The sequence below is a fragment of the Vulpes lagopus genome, chromosome 12 (genome assembly GCF_018345385.1).
Source record: "Vulpes lagopus strain Blue_001 chromosome 12, ASM1834538v1, whole genome shotgun sequence".
In the NCBI taxonomy this organism is placed as follows: Eukaryota; Metazoa; Chordata; class Mammalia; order Carnivora; family Canidae; genus Vulpes; species Vulpes lagopus.
Genome location: NC_054835.1, coordinates 66702182 through 66717924, shown reverse-complemented (window position 1 = coordinate 66717924; position 15743 = coordinate 66702182). Strand labels below are relative to the sequence as shown.

Here is a 15743-nt window from a genome sequence, read left to right as displayed (position 1 = left end):
GGGGGCAGCTGCGGGGAGGAGGGGGGAGGAAGGGAAGAGGGAGGGGGAGAGGGAGGGGGAGGAAGGAGGGAGGGGGAGGAGGAAGGAGGAGGGGAGGGAGGAGGGGAGGGAGAGGAGGGAGGAGGAAGGAGGAGGGGAAGGGGAGGGGGAGGGGAGGATGGGGAGGGGAGAGAGGATGGGGAGGGGAGAGAGGAGGGAGGAAGGGAGGGAGGAGGGGGAGGGGAGGGAGGAGGGAGGAAGGGAGGGAGGCGGGAGGAGGGCAGTCGGGCCCGGCGGCGGAGCGCGGGGAGGCGGCGGGTCCCGCGGCAGCTGCGGTCGCGGCGGGCTCGGCGCGGCTGGTCCGGATCCGCACCTGAGCAGGTGAGGCCGCCCCGGGGCCCGGCGGGAGCGAGGGCGGGGAGCTGGGGCGGGGGGCGGAGGGGGTGCTCTCGCTCTACTGCCCGGGTCCCCAGGGGCGGGGGGGATCCGGAGTCGCCCCTTGCTAACCCCTCGGGGCCTGGCTCGGGATCCGGCCCCGATCGGGCGGGTGGGGGTGCGGGGGGGGGGGGCTTGGGGTCGTGCAGGGGGCCTCGGGCTGGGGACGGCGGACTCCTGCGGGCTGACTCCCTCCGCTGTGACCTGAGCCCGCGTCCTGCCCCCCTGCCCGGGGGTCGGAAGTCCTGCAGCCCCAACCACTGAAAAAGTAGAGGGACCCCAAACCAGACCCGGGCCTGGTGGTGGGAGCTGCCCCCAGGAGACAAGGCCTTCCCGGAGGGTTGCTCGGTGGGCTGGGGATTCCCTGGGCGCCAGGGGCCTGACCGCCCGAGCCGGGATCTTTGCCCCTGATCTGAGGCCGCGGCAGACCTGCCGCCTGAGCCGAGATTATCTAACAGGACTTCAGGCCAGCGCAGACTTCCTGGAGATCAGCAAGAAATAGGGTCAATGTGACAGCTGCTCGTGCTCCCCCGTGCAGGGCACTGAGCTGGGGCTCTATGGACCTCAGTACCCCCCCCCCGTCCTCATCCCTCATCCTTGCAACAGCCCCTCAAGCCCCTCGCTCTGTGCATTACCTCCACATCACAGGTGAGAAAGCTGAGGCCACAGACACATTAAATCACTTGCCCCAGGGGCATCTGATGGGTCAGTCGGTTAAAGCCTCTGCCTTCAGCTCAGGTCATGATCCCAAGACCTGGGGGTCCAGCTCCACATAGGGCTCCCTGCTCGCTGGGGAGCCTGCTTCTCCCTCCCCCTCACTTTCCCTCTGTCAAATAAATAAATGAAAATCTTAAGAAAACAAAAAATAAAAAAAACTTGCACAGAGCTAGGAAGAGTAGAGTCAGGACCTGAACTCAGGCCTCTGACTCCAGGCCTCTCCAGTGTAGGGCATCTTCAGGCTGCCTCTGTAATAACACAGCTGAGGTTAAACCCTGCCCAGCTAATGGTCCCCTTGGTTCACATGCCTGGCAGTTGAGTGGGAAACAGAATCGTGTGTGACAAGGTTGTCACTGTGTAGGGAAGTTGGTGGTAGTCCAAGGGGGGGCGGGCAGCAGAGTGCAGTGGCCATCGTTGGGGCCGGGCGGGGCAGGGAGGGTCCACGGTCCACCTGGAAATACGCCCATTCTTGCCAAATCACTCTTCTGAGCCATGTGGTACCAATAACTCATTTTCTCCTTCAGAAACTCCCACTCCTCTGTTCCTTATTATAATAGTGTAATAAGGAATATACTATTCCTTCTCAGTCATTTGCCTTGGCCTGTTTGTTTTGTTTTTCTTTTGTCGGTATTCCCTCGGCCTCAATGTTCTCATTTTCCAACACTCTTTGTAGACAATTGTATTCGTGTTTCTCGCTTTACCTATCATTTTTATGACAGCAACTCCCAAGCTCCTGTTCCCCGCCTGTCCCTAATCTGTAACTCCAGACCCAAATGATCAACTATTCTAATTCCTACTGGCGGATTCCAGTGCATGCCCCCACGGGGCACCCAAATCCAACACTTCCAAGCTCAAGTTTATCATCTTTATCCTTCCCCAGGGTCTTCGTTCAGGTCTCTTCAGGTCCTTGGCTGAACTATTACAGCACCTTCCAAACTGATCTTCCTGTCTCTGGAGTCCATCTACCCCTTGAAAGCTCAAGAGTTTTAGTCTTTAGTGCCTTCAGAACTGATCAGAGAGGGATCCCTGGGTGGCTCACCGGTTTAGCACCTGCCTTTGGCCCATGGCGTGATCCTGGAGTCCTGGGATCGAGTCCCACATCGGGATCTCTGCTTGGAGCCTCCTTCTCCCTCTGCCTGTGCCTCTGCCTCTCTCTGTGTATCTCTCCTGAAAAAATAAATAAATAAATAAATAAAATCTTTAAAAAAACAAACAAAAAAAAAGAACTGACCAGAGAGAATAGACCTTTCTTCTTCTCCTTCCTTAATACCCTGTACAAAGCTGTAAGGGAGCCCCTTGCATGTTGGGTAACTGCCGACTTGTCTATATTCCCCTTTAGACCAAGAGCTCTTGCAGCACTGATTTTCCCTTATCCATTTTTGTGTTCCTTGGCCCGACACACAGTAGACACTCAATAAGTATTTGTTGTGGTTAGTGACCTTGTAATGAATTAAAACTTTGATTAGGACACAATTTTTTTAAGTAGTAATACTGTGCATAGTGTGTCACTTCACTCTAAATCTGATCCGTCACCATAGTGAGTTAATTTGTGTGTGTTAGTGGGGGAGAAGCATTAGGACGTGAGTTTGCAGGTGGTGGCAGATGAAGACTGATGACAAAATAAAAATAAGTTTTCCAATTTGGTGAATTGATACTAAGGGTGTTTTTAAGGTTGATATGAAATTTAGCCACAGCATAGTGACTCCCTTCTACTTTCCTTAGGCCTCGGGTCAACGAGTAAGCTGAGTACACCCAACCAGAAGAGAAGCAAAGACGAAGGCATCATGGCTTCAGTGTCTACTCATGGAAACCAAGATAAAGGCCCCCATTTGCCACCACCAAGCAAGCAGGTATATTTTTAATTCGGAAGTCTGCCAACTGAAGAGGACTATCATATAACGTCCCTTAAGCCTCATCCTTGAATGGTCACCTTGCTTTTTTTCAGCCTGGCACTTTGTTGGGTGGGTTCAAAGATAATGGGATGGGGAAGGAAAATATTTTTTTAGCTTCCTTGAAAAAGAGCCTTTTAAATTTTAATTTATAAAATCCTTTCTTTACTCTTCCCTGCTCAGAATCTAGCCTAACTCGCTCTTACGTAGGCTGTCAATGACTGGAAAAATTTCATTTAGCAGAGCAAAACTCTTAACTGAATCTGACAGGATGATACATCATTCTTGTTTTTTACATTTTTGTTGCCAAGGCTAATCATACTAAGTATATGCTGCTGACTGCTATTCCCTAACAACTAAATTAGCAATCAGATTGAGAACCCTAGTGTTAACATGGGCACAGTCTTTCAAAGTGTAAAGAATGAATATTATATGTTTCGGGGCCACAAACATAAAGCAAAGATTAAGTATCATGATGGGTAAACGGAGTTCATGGTCTCTAGTGTCAACTTTTCCAGCTAAAAATAATTTAATGAAAGAGGTGGTATTTAAGGAGCAAAGTTTGGGAGAATCAAACAGACAAATGATAGCAAGTCATAAGGAAAAGAATTCAGACACCCGAGTTGCCTCTGTGAAATAGAGAACCATGAAACATTTATGGCTGTACAGGAAAGGAGCACCAGAGCTCCCCTGGGGAGACTGTGCGGCAGCATCAGGCTTGACTTCAGGACTCACAGCTATTGTCATCATCTGGATCCCTGATCCTGGACGTGTATATAGGTGTATGTTTGGGAAAGAGCATCAGGCTTGACTTCAGGACTCACAGCTATTGTCATCATCTGCATCCCTGATCCTGGACGTGTATATAGGTGTATGTTTGGGACGTAGGCGTTCCCTACGTTTGCCACAGCCATAGGCAGAACCAAGAAGAGGTATTTACACTGAGATAAGGAGTGCTTGCTGAGGAACAAAGGTAAGTGGAGTGTTCCTTCTCTGACCACTGTCATCTGTGTGCTGTGCTGTGGGGAGTCGTAAAGAACGAAGACAAAGGTTACCTACTCAAGCTATTTATACAACTCAGAAGGCATAGGTGCCAAGGGGTCCTACCACCCTGTCATCGTGCAATATAAAGTGCTTGGTACAGTGCCTACATGATGGGAAAGTACTACAAAGAGTCCAAAAACAAACACTGGCAAAATCAGACAAGGCAAAACTCAAAAGCCAAAGAGCTGCGCCCCAAGAAAAACACTAAAACCCAAGAGGTAAATGACAGAGGTCTTATGTAAATAATTCACAAAAAAGGAAATACAAGTGTGACTTGTATAGTGAGGAACCAATGAAATAAAACTTGTTTTTAAAAAATGAACCACCCAGAGGATGGAAAAAATAATTATTTTCGAATCGCCTAATAAGGGCCTAGTATCCACAATACACAAAGAGCTTGACAGCTCAACAACAAAAAGACAGCCCAATTTTTTTTAAATGGGCAAAGGACTTAAATAGGTTTTTCTCCAAGGAAAACTATATGAGTGGCCAACAAGCAAATGAATAGATGCTCAATGTCACTGGTCATTAGGGAAATGCAAATCGAAACCACAGTGAGATACCATTTCACAATCACTAGCGTTACCATAATTAAAAACAGAGACAGAGCAGCCTGGGTGGCTCAGCGGTTTAGCACCGCCTTCAGTCCAGGGTCTGATCCTGGAGACCCAGGATCGAGTCCCATGTGGGGCTCCCTGCATGGAGCCTGCTTCTCTCTCTGCCTTTGTCCTTGCCTGCCTCTCTCTCTCTCTCTCTCTCTCTCTCTCTCTCTCTCTCTGTTTTTCATGAATAAATAAAATCTTTAAAAAAAAAAGAGAGAGACAATTTAGTCCATTTCGCTTAAATTAATAAAAAAATTTATATCCAAAAAAATTTAAGGTGCTAATTTGAAAAGAATGGAAACAAAAGAGAAAATGAGAAGTGTTGACAAGAATGTGGGAAGACTGGAACTCTCATACCTCGCTGGGGAGACCGTACAATGGTGCAGCTGCTGTGGAAAAAACAGTTTGGTTGGCAGGTCCTCAGCAAGTCAAGCAGAGAATTACCGGATGGCCCCGCAGAATTGAAAACAGGTGTTCAAACAAAAGTTGTGCATCCATGCTCAGAGCAGCTCTATTCACAATAGCCAAAAGGTGAGAATGACTCAAATATCCATCAGTAGGTGACTGGATTAAAAAAAAAAAAAAAGTGGTATATCTATTCAAGGGAATATTACTGAGACACAAAAAGGAATGAATTAGTGACACCTGCTACAACATGGATGAACCCTGACAACATGCACAGGGAGAAGACAGCCACGAAAGGGACCGTATGGTATGTATATGATGCCACTTAGGCATCCAAAGTAGGCAAATCCATAGAGACAGAAACAGATGAGTGTGCCAGGTTGCTGAGGGTCGGGGGGAAGCAAGGAATGAGGCGAGACCCCTTAATAAATATGGAATTTCCTTTTGGGGCGATGAGAAAGGTCTGGAACTGGAAGGGGGTTGCGGCTGTACAGCCCCTGTGGATGTACTTAGTGCCTTGGATTGTATACATTAAAATGGTTAAAATGGTAAGTATTCTATTATGTGTATTTTAGCACCATGAAAAAGTACCGAGCCTCTGTATGATGCAAGATGACAACCCAGGCAGTTGAGGGATTGCCCGAACATTCTAGAAGAAGGGCATTCTGGCTGAAAAATAGGTGGATTCTCAAACACATTAGTTATGAGAGAAATGCAGATGAGAAGAAAATATTACATTATACTGATTAGACTGTCAAAATTCAGAAAACTGGTTAATGCCAAATATAAAATCTGTTCTTTAAAAAAAAATAAAAAATTAAAAAATTAAAAAATAAAAATCTGTTCTTTAATCTGCTAAGGATCCAGCTTACAGCTCTTAGGCAGGCTCTGTAGGCACCGAACATTCAGGCACTGCTGCTGTGAGTGGTTAGTGACATAGCCACTGGGGAGAGAACTCTAGCAAGACTTTGTAAAAATAATAATAATAATAATAATAATAATAATAAAAAGACTTTGTCAGATGAGGAATACACCCGTCCTGTATTTTGCTTCTGGGTTTGTACCTAAAGACATTCTCGCAGGGGCACTGACTGTAAGGAGACGTGTGTCGGTGGGGACTTGGAGGCCTGCTGGAGAATCGACCGGCCGTGAGGACACGGAACTGGGTGGGTGAGCAACACGGGTGGATCTGAAAAGCACAGAGCTGAGTTGAAACCATTTTTTTAAGCAAAATGACATATAGAAGTCAAAGCCATTTGCCTAAGAAAGATGCGTGCACCCACAGCGATGAACGTCTTGCAACAACGGGTACCAACAAATGATGCACGTCAACCCCCCAGAATGGCAGCGATGGGTGGGGGTGGGGGGGTGAGAAGGGAAAATGTAGGTGAGCGTGAGTGAGCATCCCGAGGGGCCCGAGTGACGGCGGTCAGTCCAGCGTGTAGCGTATTGACGTGAGCAAAAGGCTACTGCAGGTCTAGTAAAAACGATCGTGTCAACCATGTCACTGGTTCCATGAAGCTACGTGCAGAGCACTTAAAAATGTGTAAAAAAAACAAAAAACAAACCCTGAGAAGATAGAAAGCAGCGTATGCAGACAAATAAAAAGCAATCCGTTGAGGAGTTCGGAGCCCAAAACTGCGTTGGGGGAGTATAAATGGGTGAGTGGGGAGACGGCACCTGTACGTGGCCACCTTGGAGCACCCTGCTCGGAAGGGGATCCCAGCTGTGTACCGTGTGCTTGAGGGGAAATCTCTTCATCACCCAGGAGGCAGCACCGGCCTGGGTCTTAGGGACACTGAGGCAGGCAAAGGGAGCGAGGAGCATTTGCAGAGTGAGCTGTGTGGGCAGACAGGAGCCCTCCCCGTGCTCCCCCCTCCTCCTCCCCCTCCTCCTCCTCCCCCTCCTCCTCACTCCTCCTCCCTCCTCCTCCTCCCTCTTCCTCACTCCTCCTCCTCCCTCCTTTTCCCTCCTGCCTCCTCCTCCCTCCTCCCTCCTCCTTCCTTCCTCCTCCCTCCTCCTCCTGCCTCCTCCTCCTCCCTCCTCCTCCCTCATCCCTTCTCCTCCCTCCCCTCCTTTCTCCCACTCCTCCCTCCTCCCTCTCCCTCCTCCCTCCTGCTTCCTCTTCCCTCCTCCTTCTCCCTCCTCCCTCCTGCCTCTTCCTCCCTCCTGCCTCCTCCTCCCTCATCCTCCCTCATCCTCCCTCCTCCCTTCTCCTCCTCCCTCCTCCTCTCCCATACTCCTCCTCCTCCCTCCTCCTCCTCCCTCCTCCGGGGCAAACAGAGCAGACGCCGTGCTAACGACCCCAGTCCACTCACCGTGTACCTTTCCTTACAGAGCCTGTTATTCTGTCCAAAATCAAAACTGCACATCCACAGGGGAGAGATTTCCAAGATTATCCGAGAATGTCAAGAAGAAAGTTTCTGGAAGAGAGGTAATTGCGTCCCCTCTTACTCTTTGTTAACAAACTGCCCACGTGTCACGGTAGAATTCTGGGGATGGTTCACCTCCGAGCGGGGCCTTTGCCCAGCAACCCCCGAAGAACGGCCACGTCGGGGGGCCGTGTAGAGGCAAACCCCGCCGAGATCCTCTTCGGGGCCCGGACGGCATCTTAGTCCGGAGCGCCTTCCCCCATTTAGCCAGAAGTGAGGCACACTCGGGGCCTGTTCTCTGGGGGCCCAGGACACGTCCCAAGAGTGCTATTTAGAATTTCTTGAAAGATTCGACCTTCCTGGGTTTTGCTAGACTCTCCCCTCCTCTGGATTCAGGAGCGATGTCAGGCTCAGGGCTTCACCCCGGAGCCAAGCCCGTGCGGCCCCTGGAGAAATCCCCTGTTGAACATTTGCGGGATGAGTGAAAAATGTGCCAACATTCCGCGGCTGCTTCTCTTCGAAGGCTCTGAAATGACCTTTCCTGCTGACTCCCTTCCTCTCTCCAGGCCCGCCTCACAGGGACGAGGGTGTGAATTCATGCTGTGTGTTCAAGTCTCTTCCAATTTAAAAAAAATTTCACGATTTGTCATTTGTAAATGTCAGGATAGGCCCACAGATCTACCCCCCATGTTCTGCAGCACGGGGATGATTTATACTTGGAAATGCACTTTGTGATTTCTCAGATCGTTCAAGTTCAGGGTCGATCGTTTGGGAAGTGATACTTGAGAACTTTGATAGTCACCATACATTATTGTCATTATTGATGGTGCTCCCAGAAATCCATGGTTTTTAAAAAAATTTTTGCACCTATGAATCAGTAACTTAGCTAAGCGCTAGCAGACTAACATTTCAGTGTGACCCATTCGAGAACCATCAGGTAGATGAGAGGGGAGAAATCGGTTGCTGTTCGATTTTTCTTGGTTGCTAGGAAGAGCCTGATGTTTATCAGCTCTCTTACTCTTGGAACGAGGGCTGCATTTTGATAGAACTGGATACGCCTTGGCCAGACTAACTTGCCTGCTTTAAAAAAATCATAGCTCAGCACCACCCCATGTTTAACGGGAACGTGATAATCTTGTAATCTTCAGAAACTAGGCAGATCCGAATTGTGCAGCCAAGTCAACTGGCCCAAGTCAAGTCATTCAAGACCAAAGGTAGACACAGGCCTGGATAGGGTATAAAGAGCTTTCTTGTGCTGGTTTATTTTATTTTATTTTATTTTATTTTATTTTATTTATTTACTCACTTATTTATTTATGCTGGTTTTTTTAATGTAGGATTGAAAATTTCACAAGACACAGCTAAGTGTGCACGCACACACCGAGAGGCTGGTGCACGGTGGGCATTCAGTAAAAGTGGATGTCGGAGATGGAGGGGCATGCGGCTAGGTTGTCATATCGAACCTGTGTTTCGGGTTGAGTGACTGGGGCAGATCTCAAGAAAATTCTGCATGTGGTGTTTAATAAATATTTGTTGAGAAAGTATAATAACAAATGAGTGAAAACTTATCGCCAAGGTAGATAAGAGAGAGGGGGAAAAAACACGCAGACTAATTTCCCCTGACTTCTGGGTGAGGTGCCAAGCTTTAAAATTGCAATATTGAAGGGCCTATTTCTTTCACAGCCCTGCCTTTCTCTCTCGTGAGCATGCTTGCCACCCAAGGGCTCGTCCACCAAGGTAAGATTCTGTATCTGTTTCATAATTAAACTTTAGAAAGCCCCATTTTCACGGACGCTCCGGACAGCTTTTTGGCCCCTGGCATTTGTTTCTTGGTGGAGGATTTATTTATGCAGGTTTTTGCTTGTTTTCAGATGAAGTCCCCCCCCCTCCCCGAAGATGTCCTAATCTCCAGAATGAGTGGCTATGTTAGGTTATGTGGCAAAGGGAAATTAAAGTTGCAGATAGAATTAAGGTTGTCCGTCAGCCGACCTTAAGAAGATAAATCTGGCTTATCGGGTTGGGCCCAGTGTCATCAGAAGTGTCATTAAAAATGCAAGAGTGGATCAGAAGATGGAACCAGAGGGATGGCAGCTTGGGAAGGGCTCTCGGCTCAATATTGCTGGCTGTGAAGATGGAGCAAGGGCCCCTGAGTCCACGGATGTGGCTGGGCCTCCAGAAGCTGCAAAGGCAAGAGACCCTAGAGCCTCCAGAAAGGAATTCTGCAAAGGCAAGAGACCCTAGAGCCTCCAGAAAGCAGCATGCCCCTCTGGTCCGAATGCTTGTGTCCTCCAGGTTCACATGTTGAAGTCCCAACACCCAAGGTGATGGTGGTAGGAGATGGGGTTTTGGAGGGGAGGTGGAGCCCTCCGGAAGGGGATTAGTGCCCTTGGAAAAGAGATCCCACAGAGCTCCCTAGCCCCTTTCATCCCAGGTCAAGACAACAAGAAGTCCGTGACCCCAAGTGGGCCCTCACCCGACCATGCTGACACCTGACCTTGGATCTCAGCCTCCGGGACTGAGAACTAAATTTCTGTTATTTATAAGCATCCAGGGTGCCGTATTTTGGTGAAGCCACCCAGATGGGCTGGCTTCACCCAGTGAGACCCCTTTGGAGCCTCTGACCTCCAGAACTGGAAAGTAACCAATCCGTGTTCCTTAGACCATGAGGTTTGTGGTTAAGTTGTTACAGCACGGGAAACTGGTGTGGTGCCTTTCTCTGTGCCTGAGTCCCTAATTTGAACAACAGAGCAAGAGAACTAGCAGCCGCCCCGCATCTGCCCCATAGGTTCTCCCTGCCTCTTAGAGTTTCCCACTCTCCCTGTGTAGCCCTCTTCTTTTTGATCTCTGTCTACCAGGGCCCCCCAGAGTCACTGCCTGGTGCCCAGGTAACAGGAAGGCACCTGACTTTGCTGCAGCCCAGCATCCTGAAGGCCGCTGATTACCAGGACTTTCAAAAGAGTTTTATACCCAGTAAACATGAGGGAAAATGTTCTCATTTTTTTGGGGTCTCAAAGACCACATATGTCGTTTATCTAGGAGAATCCCATTCACTCAGTATTACTCTTGTCTGTAAAGGTGATTTATTAAATATTATTTCATTTTTTAAAGATTTATTATTTATTTGAGAGAGAGAGAGATCATGAGTGGAGGGATGGGCAGAGGGAGAGGGAGAGAAGTCCTTAAGCAGACTCCTCACTGAGCCCAGAGCCTTACACGGCGCTCGATCCCAAGACCCTGAGATCATGACCTGAGCCAAAATCAAGAGTTGGCTACTCCACTGACTCCACCGCCTAGGAGCCCGGATTTCATTTTTATAACTGGAAGAGAGCCTGTTTATAGAAGTATATTCATCAATCAGTAGCAAGCCGTTTTCAGACCATTTCTGACAACAAAAACGTATGGCCCCAACATCTACAGGGACGATGTTTTCTAGATACAAACAGTTTCAAATCTACAGTCTCTTGCATGTGTGCACATGTACTTTTTCAGGTTGGTGTATCGGTTTTCTATGGCTGCTAAATTCCCACAAGCCTAGTTAGTGACTTAAAACAGTACAAGTTTATTATCTCACGGTTTGGGAGGTCAGAAGCCCAAAATAGGCCTCGGGGGCAGAAATCAAAGTGCTAGTAATGCTGCGGGCCTCCCCGGGGCGAGTGGGGGAGAGGCTGGTCTGGGGCCTCCCTTCCCTCCCAGCTTCTAGAGAACCCCCACATCCCCTGCTCATGGTCCCTTGCTGGGCCTGCAAGCCGGCACCACTGAGGCAAATTCCTCTGGCTCTGGCTCTGGCTCTGAATCTCTCTCTTCCACTCTCAAGATGAATATGTCTTGATGACATTGGGTCCACCCAAATAATCCAGGATAATCTTCCTATATTGAAGCTATGATTAGCAATCCTAATTCCATTTTCTTCCTAGTTCCCAGGGGTTGGGTATGGACACCTTTAGGACACCGTTACTCTGCCTACAACAGATTTTAATGTTTTTGTTTTAAAATTGTGATAGAAAAAAAAATAAAAATAAAATAAAATTGTGATAGATAGATATATACTGTGAAGCTCTAAACTGGGACTCTGTTGAATTACTTAAAAAGACAAGGGGGCGATGCCTCATTGCCTGCAACTAAGTTCTTAGCCCCACCTTTGCCTTGATAGCTTTTTTTTTTTTAAGATTTTATTTTTTAAATAAAAAGGAAAAAATTAAAAAACTAATAAATATTTTATTTTTTAAGTCATCTCCACACCCAGTGTGTTGCTCAAACTTACCACATCGAGATCAAGAGTCGCATGCTCCACAGACTGTGCCACCCAGGAGCCCTGCCTTGACATCTTGATTTATTTATTAAGATTTTATTTATTTACTGAGACAGAGAGAACTGGAGGAGGGCAGAGGGAGACAGAGAATCCCAAGTCGACTCTGCTCTGAGCATGGAGCCTGACGTGGGGCTTGACCTCACGACCCTGAGATCATGACCTGAGCTGAAACCAGTAGGTGGCACTCAACCAGCTGAGCCACCCAGGTGCCACCCCACACACCCCCGCCTCGATATCTTTAAATCAGACTTGAATTTTCTGTTTCATATTCTTTTTTCTAGACATTTTAGCAAGCTAATACTTGCTACTTGCCCAAAATGGTTATTTGCAAGTTAAGTTCAATCAAGAATCGACTTCTAACTCTTAAAAAATCACCTCTTAAAAAAAATAAATAAATAAAAATAAATAAAATAAAATAAAAATAATAAAATAAAATAGAAATAAAAAAATAAAAAAAATTAAAAAATCATCTCTTCACGGGCACCTGGGGGGCTCAGCAGTTGAGCATCTGCCTTCGGTTCAGAGTGTGCCCCTGGGGTCCTGGGATGAAGTCCCACATCGGGCTCCCCACAGGGAGCCTGCTTTTCCCTCTGCCTGTGTCTCTGCCTCTCTCTCTCTCTCTCTGTGTCTCTCATGAATAAATAAATACAATCTTTAAAAAAAAATCACCTCTTTAGATGGAGAATCTATATATATTAAACTTTGAAGGTCTCTTTATACTTTGTAAACCTGAAGTCATAAACTGAAATAATAATGTATTTATATATTGCTCCTTAGGTTATTTAGCATCTAACCCAAGATTTGGATCATTGCCCAAAGTTGCACGTAAGTCGTAGAAGTTCGAAAAAGAAAAGATTCATTTTTTAAAAAGCTGTTTATAGCAACTGGCGATAGGGACGTCAGGCTAACCAACTGCCTGTGTTGACTCTGAAAGATCAGTCTCTGTTTTTTGTCACTTTGCCCTTCTTGGTTCATTCAGCACTTTCTGATACAGGGCTGAGCAGTAGGGCCTCCAGCTGCAACAAGCCTCTTTTTAAAGCCCGACGAAGAGGATGAACGAGAGGAAACCGACAGCAGAGCCTCTGAATGATGGAGCCATCAGGGGTTTTAATTCTCCTTTTGGCTAGCCTTTTCAAAATAGTTTCTGTAATGGACATAGCAAATGAGAAATGGCTTAAAAATCGGGGACTTTGTAATAATATCCTGACCCTAAACTTGGGGCCTCCTCCTATTCCACTCATGATACATGGACCTCTTGTGTAGGGAGGATGCACCCCAGTGTACAGCCTGAACCGTCACTCCCAGCAGGAGGAGCAGGTTGGCTGTTTGTCCCCTGGGAGGTTCCCTCTGACTCGTGCCCTCTCTCCCCTGCAGGCAGGATGGATTGCTCCCCCTACTCCAACCCATAGAGAGAATGTAAGGGATTTCCTGCCAAGTAATTTGGAAGCTACCTATAGCCACAACCCAAACCCCACCCCTTCCTTCTCTGGTGGCCTCAGACATTTATCTGCCAACTGGGTCTCCCTCTGGCCACCGGTCTCTGAGACAGCACCTTTGCTTGCTCTGTCCCGCTCTCCCCTGACCATCCGCTCAAAAGTGACGACATCACAAAGTCTCCATTTCCCCATCCTGCTCTTTAACGGGGAGATTCATCCCCAGAGGTTGTGTTGGTTGATTTATCTTGGTAGTTTTCGTGTAAATACGACTACTGTTCCTGTAGAAAGTTCTAGAAGATAATTAATGGGGGAGATTCTGAACTTTTCAATGATCTTTCCTACCCTGCTTTTGCAGTTGCGGGTATCTTGGGATTTGCCCTTGGGAAGGCATCGTACATACGAGTATGCCAGAGTAAATTCCATTCCGTTGAAGATCAGCTACGCGGGGCTGGTTTTGGTCCAGGGCATAACAGGTTTGTGACTGTTTATAAAATTTTATTGTTTTTTATTTTCATTCTGGTATAGTTAACGTACAGTGTTCTGTTAGTTTCAGGTGTACAATCTAGACATTACTCAGGCTCATGATGGGTGCTCCTTAATCCCCATTATCTACTTCACCCATCTCCCACCCACCTCCCTTGGGGGACCATCCGTTTGTCTTCTAGCGCTGAGAGTCTGTTTCTTGGTGTCTCTCTTTTTTCCATTGTTCATTTGTTTTGTTTCTTAAATTCCACATGAGTGACATCATATGGTATCTGTATTTCCCTGACAGACTTGTTTTGCTCAGCGTAATACTCTCTAGCTCCATCCATGTAGTTGCAACAGGTTCATGATCTTTTTGATTGAGGGATTGTAATGAAGACAATCATAAAAAGTCAAACGAAGGCCCTTTCACGCCTCATACCACTGAACAATTTTCTGCATATCCATTTGTTGGAAAATGACCCTCTTTAGCTCTCAATTGTTGAGCTGTTGCAATTCAACTTCAATAATAATTATGACTCAGTTACCTAGTTCATTTGCTCCACATTCCGTGAGCACCTACCATGTTCAGGGCAGTGTGCAGGTCTCTAAAGAACATCTTCATCAGCAGACGTGCCTTCTACCATCACGGAGCCGCACGGTACGTGAACAGGCTTCTTTGCTGCAAGACTTCTTGGGACCCTCCTAGGTTATTATGTTTCATGGTTCTCATTCAGAAGCGTGGGAGAAAAAAAAAAAAAGGAAAAAAAAAAAAAAGGAAGTGTGGGACCTAAGGACATTCCCTCCGCAGTTAGAGTACCTCGGACCAGTCTCTGACACTCCCTGGTCTCCAGACTTCTCCTCCCTAGAGAATGGTGATCGGGACTGTTTTTGTGGCATGCTAAGGAGTAGGAATGATGATTTCTGGCAGGAAGCGCTCAGTATAGAATAGCTATTTCTGCAAGAGTATTTATAGGACTAATGGTGGGGACACAGTTCTATAAAGACCCTCACTTGTCACGGTGGCTTCTATTTGAGAGGCAGCATGAAAAATGTGAGAAGAACATTGGACATGAAGATCATTATTGGCACTTTTTTTGGATGAAATTCCGGGGGCGTCTCAAACCACGAAACAGCTCCCATTTTTCTTTTAAAAATTAGGCTTGTGGACTTTAACATAGAAAATGTCTCCCGGGGCGCCTGGGTGGCCCAGTCGGTTAAGCTACCTGACTCTTGATTTCAGCTCAGGTCATGATCTCGGGATCGTGAAATCAAGCCCCATGTTGGGCTCTGTGCTGGACATGGAGTCTGCTTGAGATTCTCTCCCTCCCTCTCCCTCTGCTGCTCCCCTACCACTCGAGCTCTCTGTAAAACAAACAAACAAACAAACAAAAAAAGAACAGAAAGAAAGTGTCAGCCAATGATGTTGTGTGAAGACTAGACCTTCCAGCGTCAAGGCACAAACTTCTGTTTTTGCTTCTGTTCTAGGCACTGCCTGCTTACCTGTGAGGAGTGCAAAATTAAGCACGGATTATACGAGAAGGGAAGTTCCCAGCCTTCAGCTTCCTAAACGTGTATCTACGGCTTCTGGAGTTTCTCCAACCTCTGAATTTGAACACGTTCAAAATTTTAAGTGTACTTTAAAATAATACACGTGTAGTGGAACAGACACATTGTGATCCTCTCACTCTTTTGAAATGCTTTCCATGGGAGATTCTCAGTTGAACCAAGCGGTATATGTTTGTCTGCTATTTGAGAACATGTCCGGAGCATTCACACACCAAAAAAAGAAATTACGTGGCACCCCTTCCCTTGCTTACAGCTACGTGAAAAGAGCTTAGAGCCTTCCCTGATGCGTTCTTTCTCACTCTGCATTTGTTCAGGGTGTTCAGGTCTCTAAGAGAGGATGGGAATGAATGTAAGGAGGAACTTGGGAAGTCACGGCCCACAGAAAACCCATGTGTATAGAGGTAGGAACACCGGGCAAGAGAGATTGTGTCTTACAGGTTTGAGAAGCGCTTTCTAAAATGTAGAGACTAAGATTTTTAATGTAATTTAAAAAAAAATGTTTCCCTTGAAAGAGTTGGAATCTG

General features: G+C 47.1%; 1 protein-coding gene across 2 annotated transcripts; it reads left to right on the top strand.

Annotated features, from left to right (window-relative positions):
• Positions 1–226: 226 nt before the first annotated feature.
• On the top strand, positions 227–15319 carry OCIAD2 (OCIA domain containing 2). 2 transcript variants are annotated; one of them, XM_041726627.1, is made up of 7 exons: positions 227–360; positions 2854–2981; positions 7409–7505; positions 9127–9180; positions 12530–12577; positions 13544–13661; positions 15139–15319. In XM_041726627.1, exons 2-7 carry the CDS (start codon positions 2916–2918, stop codon positions 15218–15220), a joined length of 465 nt encoding a protein of 154 aa, XP_041582561.1. In that variant the 5' UTR covers positions 227–360; positions 2854–2915; the 3' UTR covers positions 15221–15319. The 2 variants fall into 2 exon arrangements, with proteins under 2 accessions (XP_041582561.1, XP_041582562.1); XM_041726628.1 differs by lacking the exons at positions 227–360; positions 2854–2981 and adding an exon at positions 6175–6237.
• The last annotated feature ends 424 nt before the right edge of the window (positions 15320–15743 follow it).

Bases quoted from the DNA above. Each gene is read 5' to 3' on its own strand.
- OCIAD2 (XM_041726627.1), top strand. From the start codon at position 2,916: ATGGCTTCAGTGTCTACTCATGGAAACCAAGATAAAGGCCCCCATTTG. The intron at 12,578-13,543 runs GTAAGTCGTAGA...CTGCTTTTGCAG, and splicing joins ATCATTGCCCAAAGTTGCAC to TTGCGGGTATCTTGGGATTT. The intron at 13,662-15,138 runs GTTTGTGACTGT...CTTCTGTTCTAG, and splicing joins TTTGGTCCAGGGCATAACAG to GCACTGCCTGCTTACCTGTG.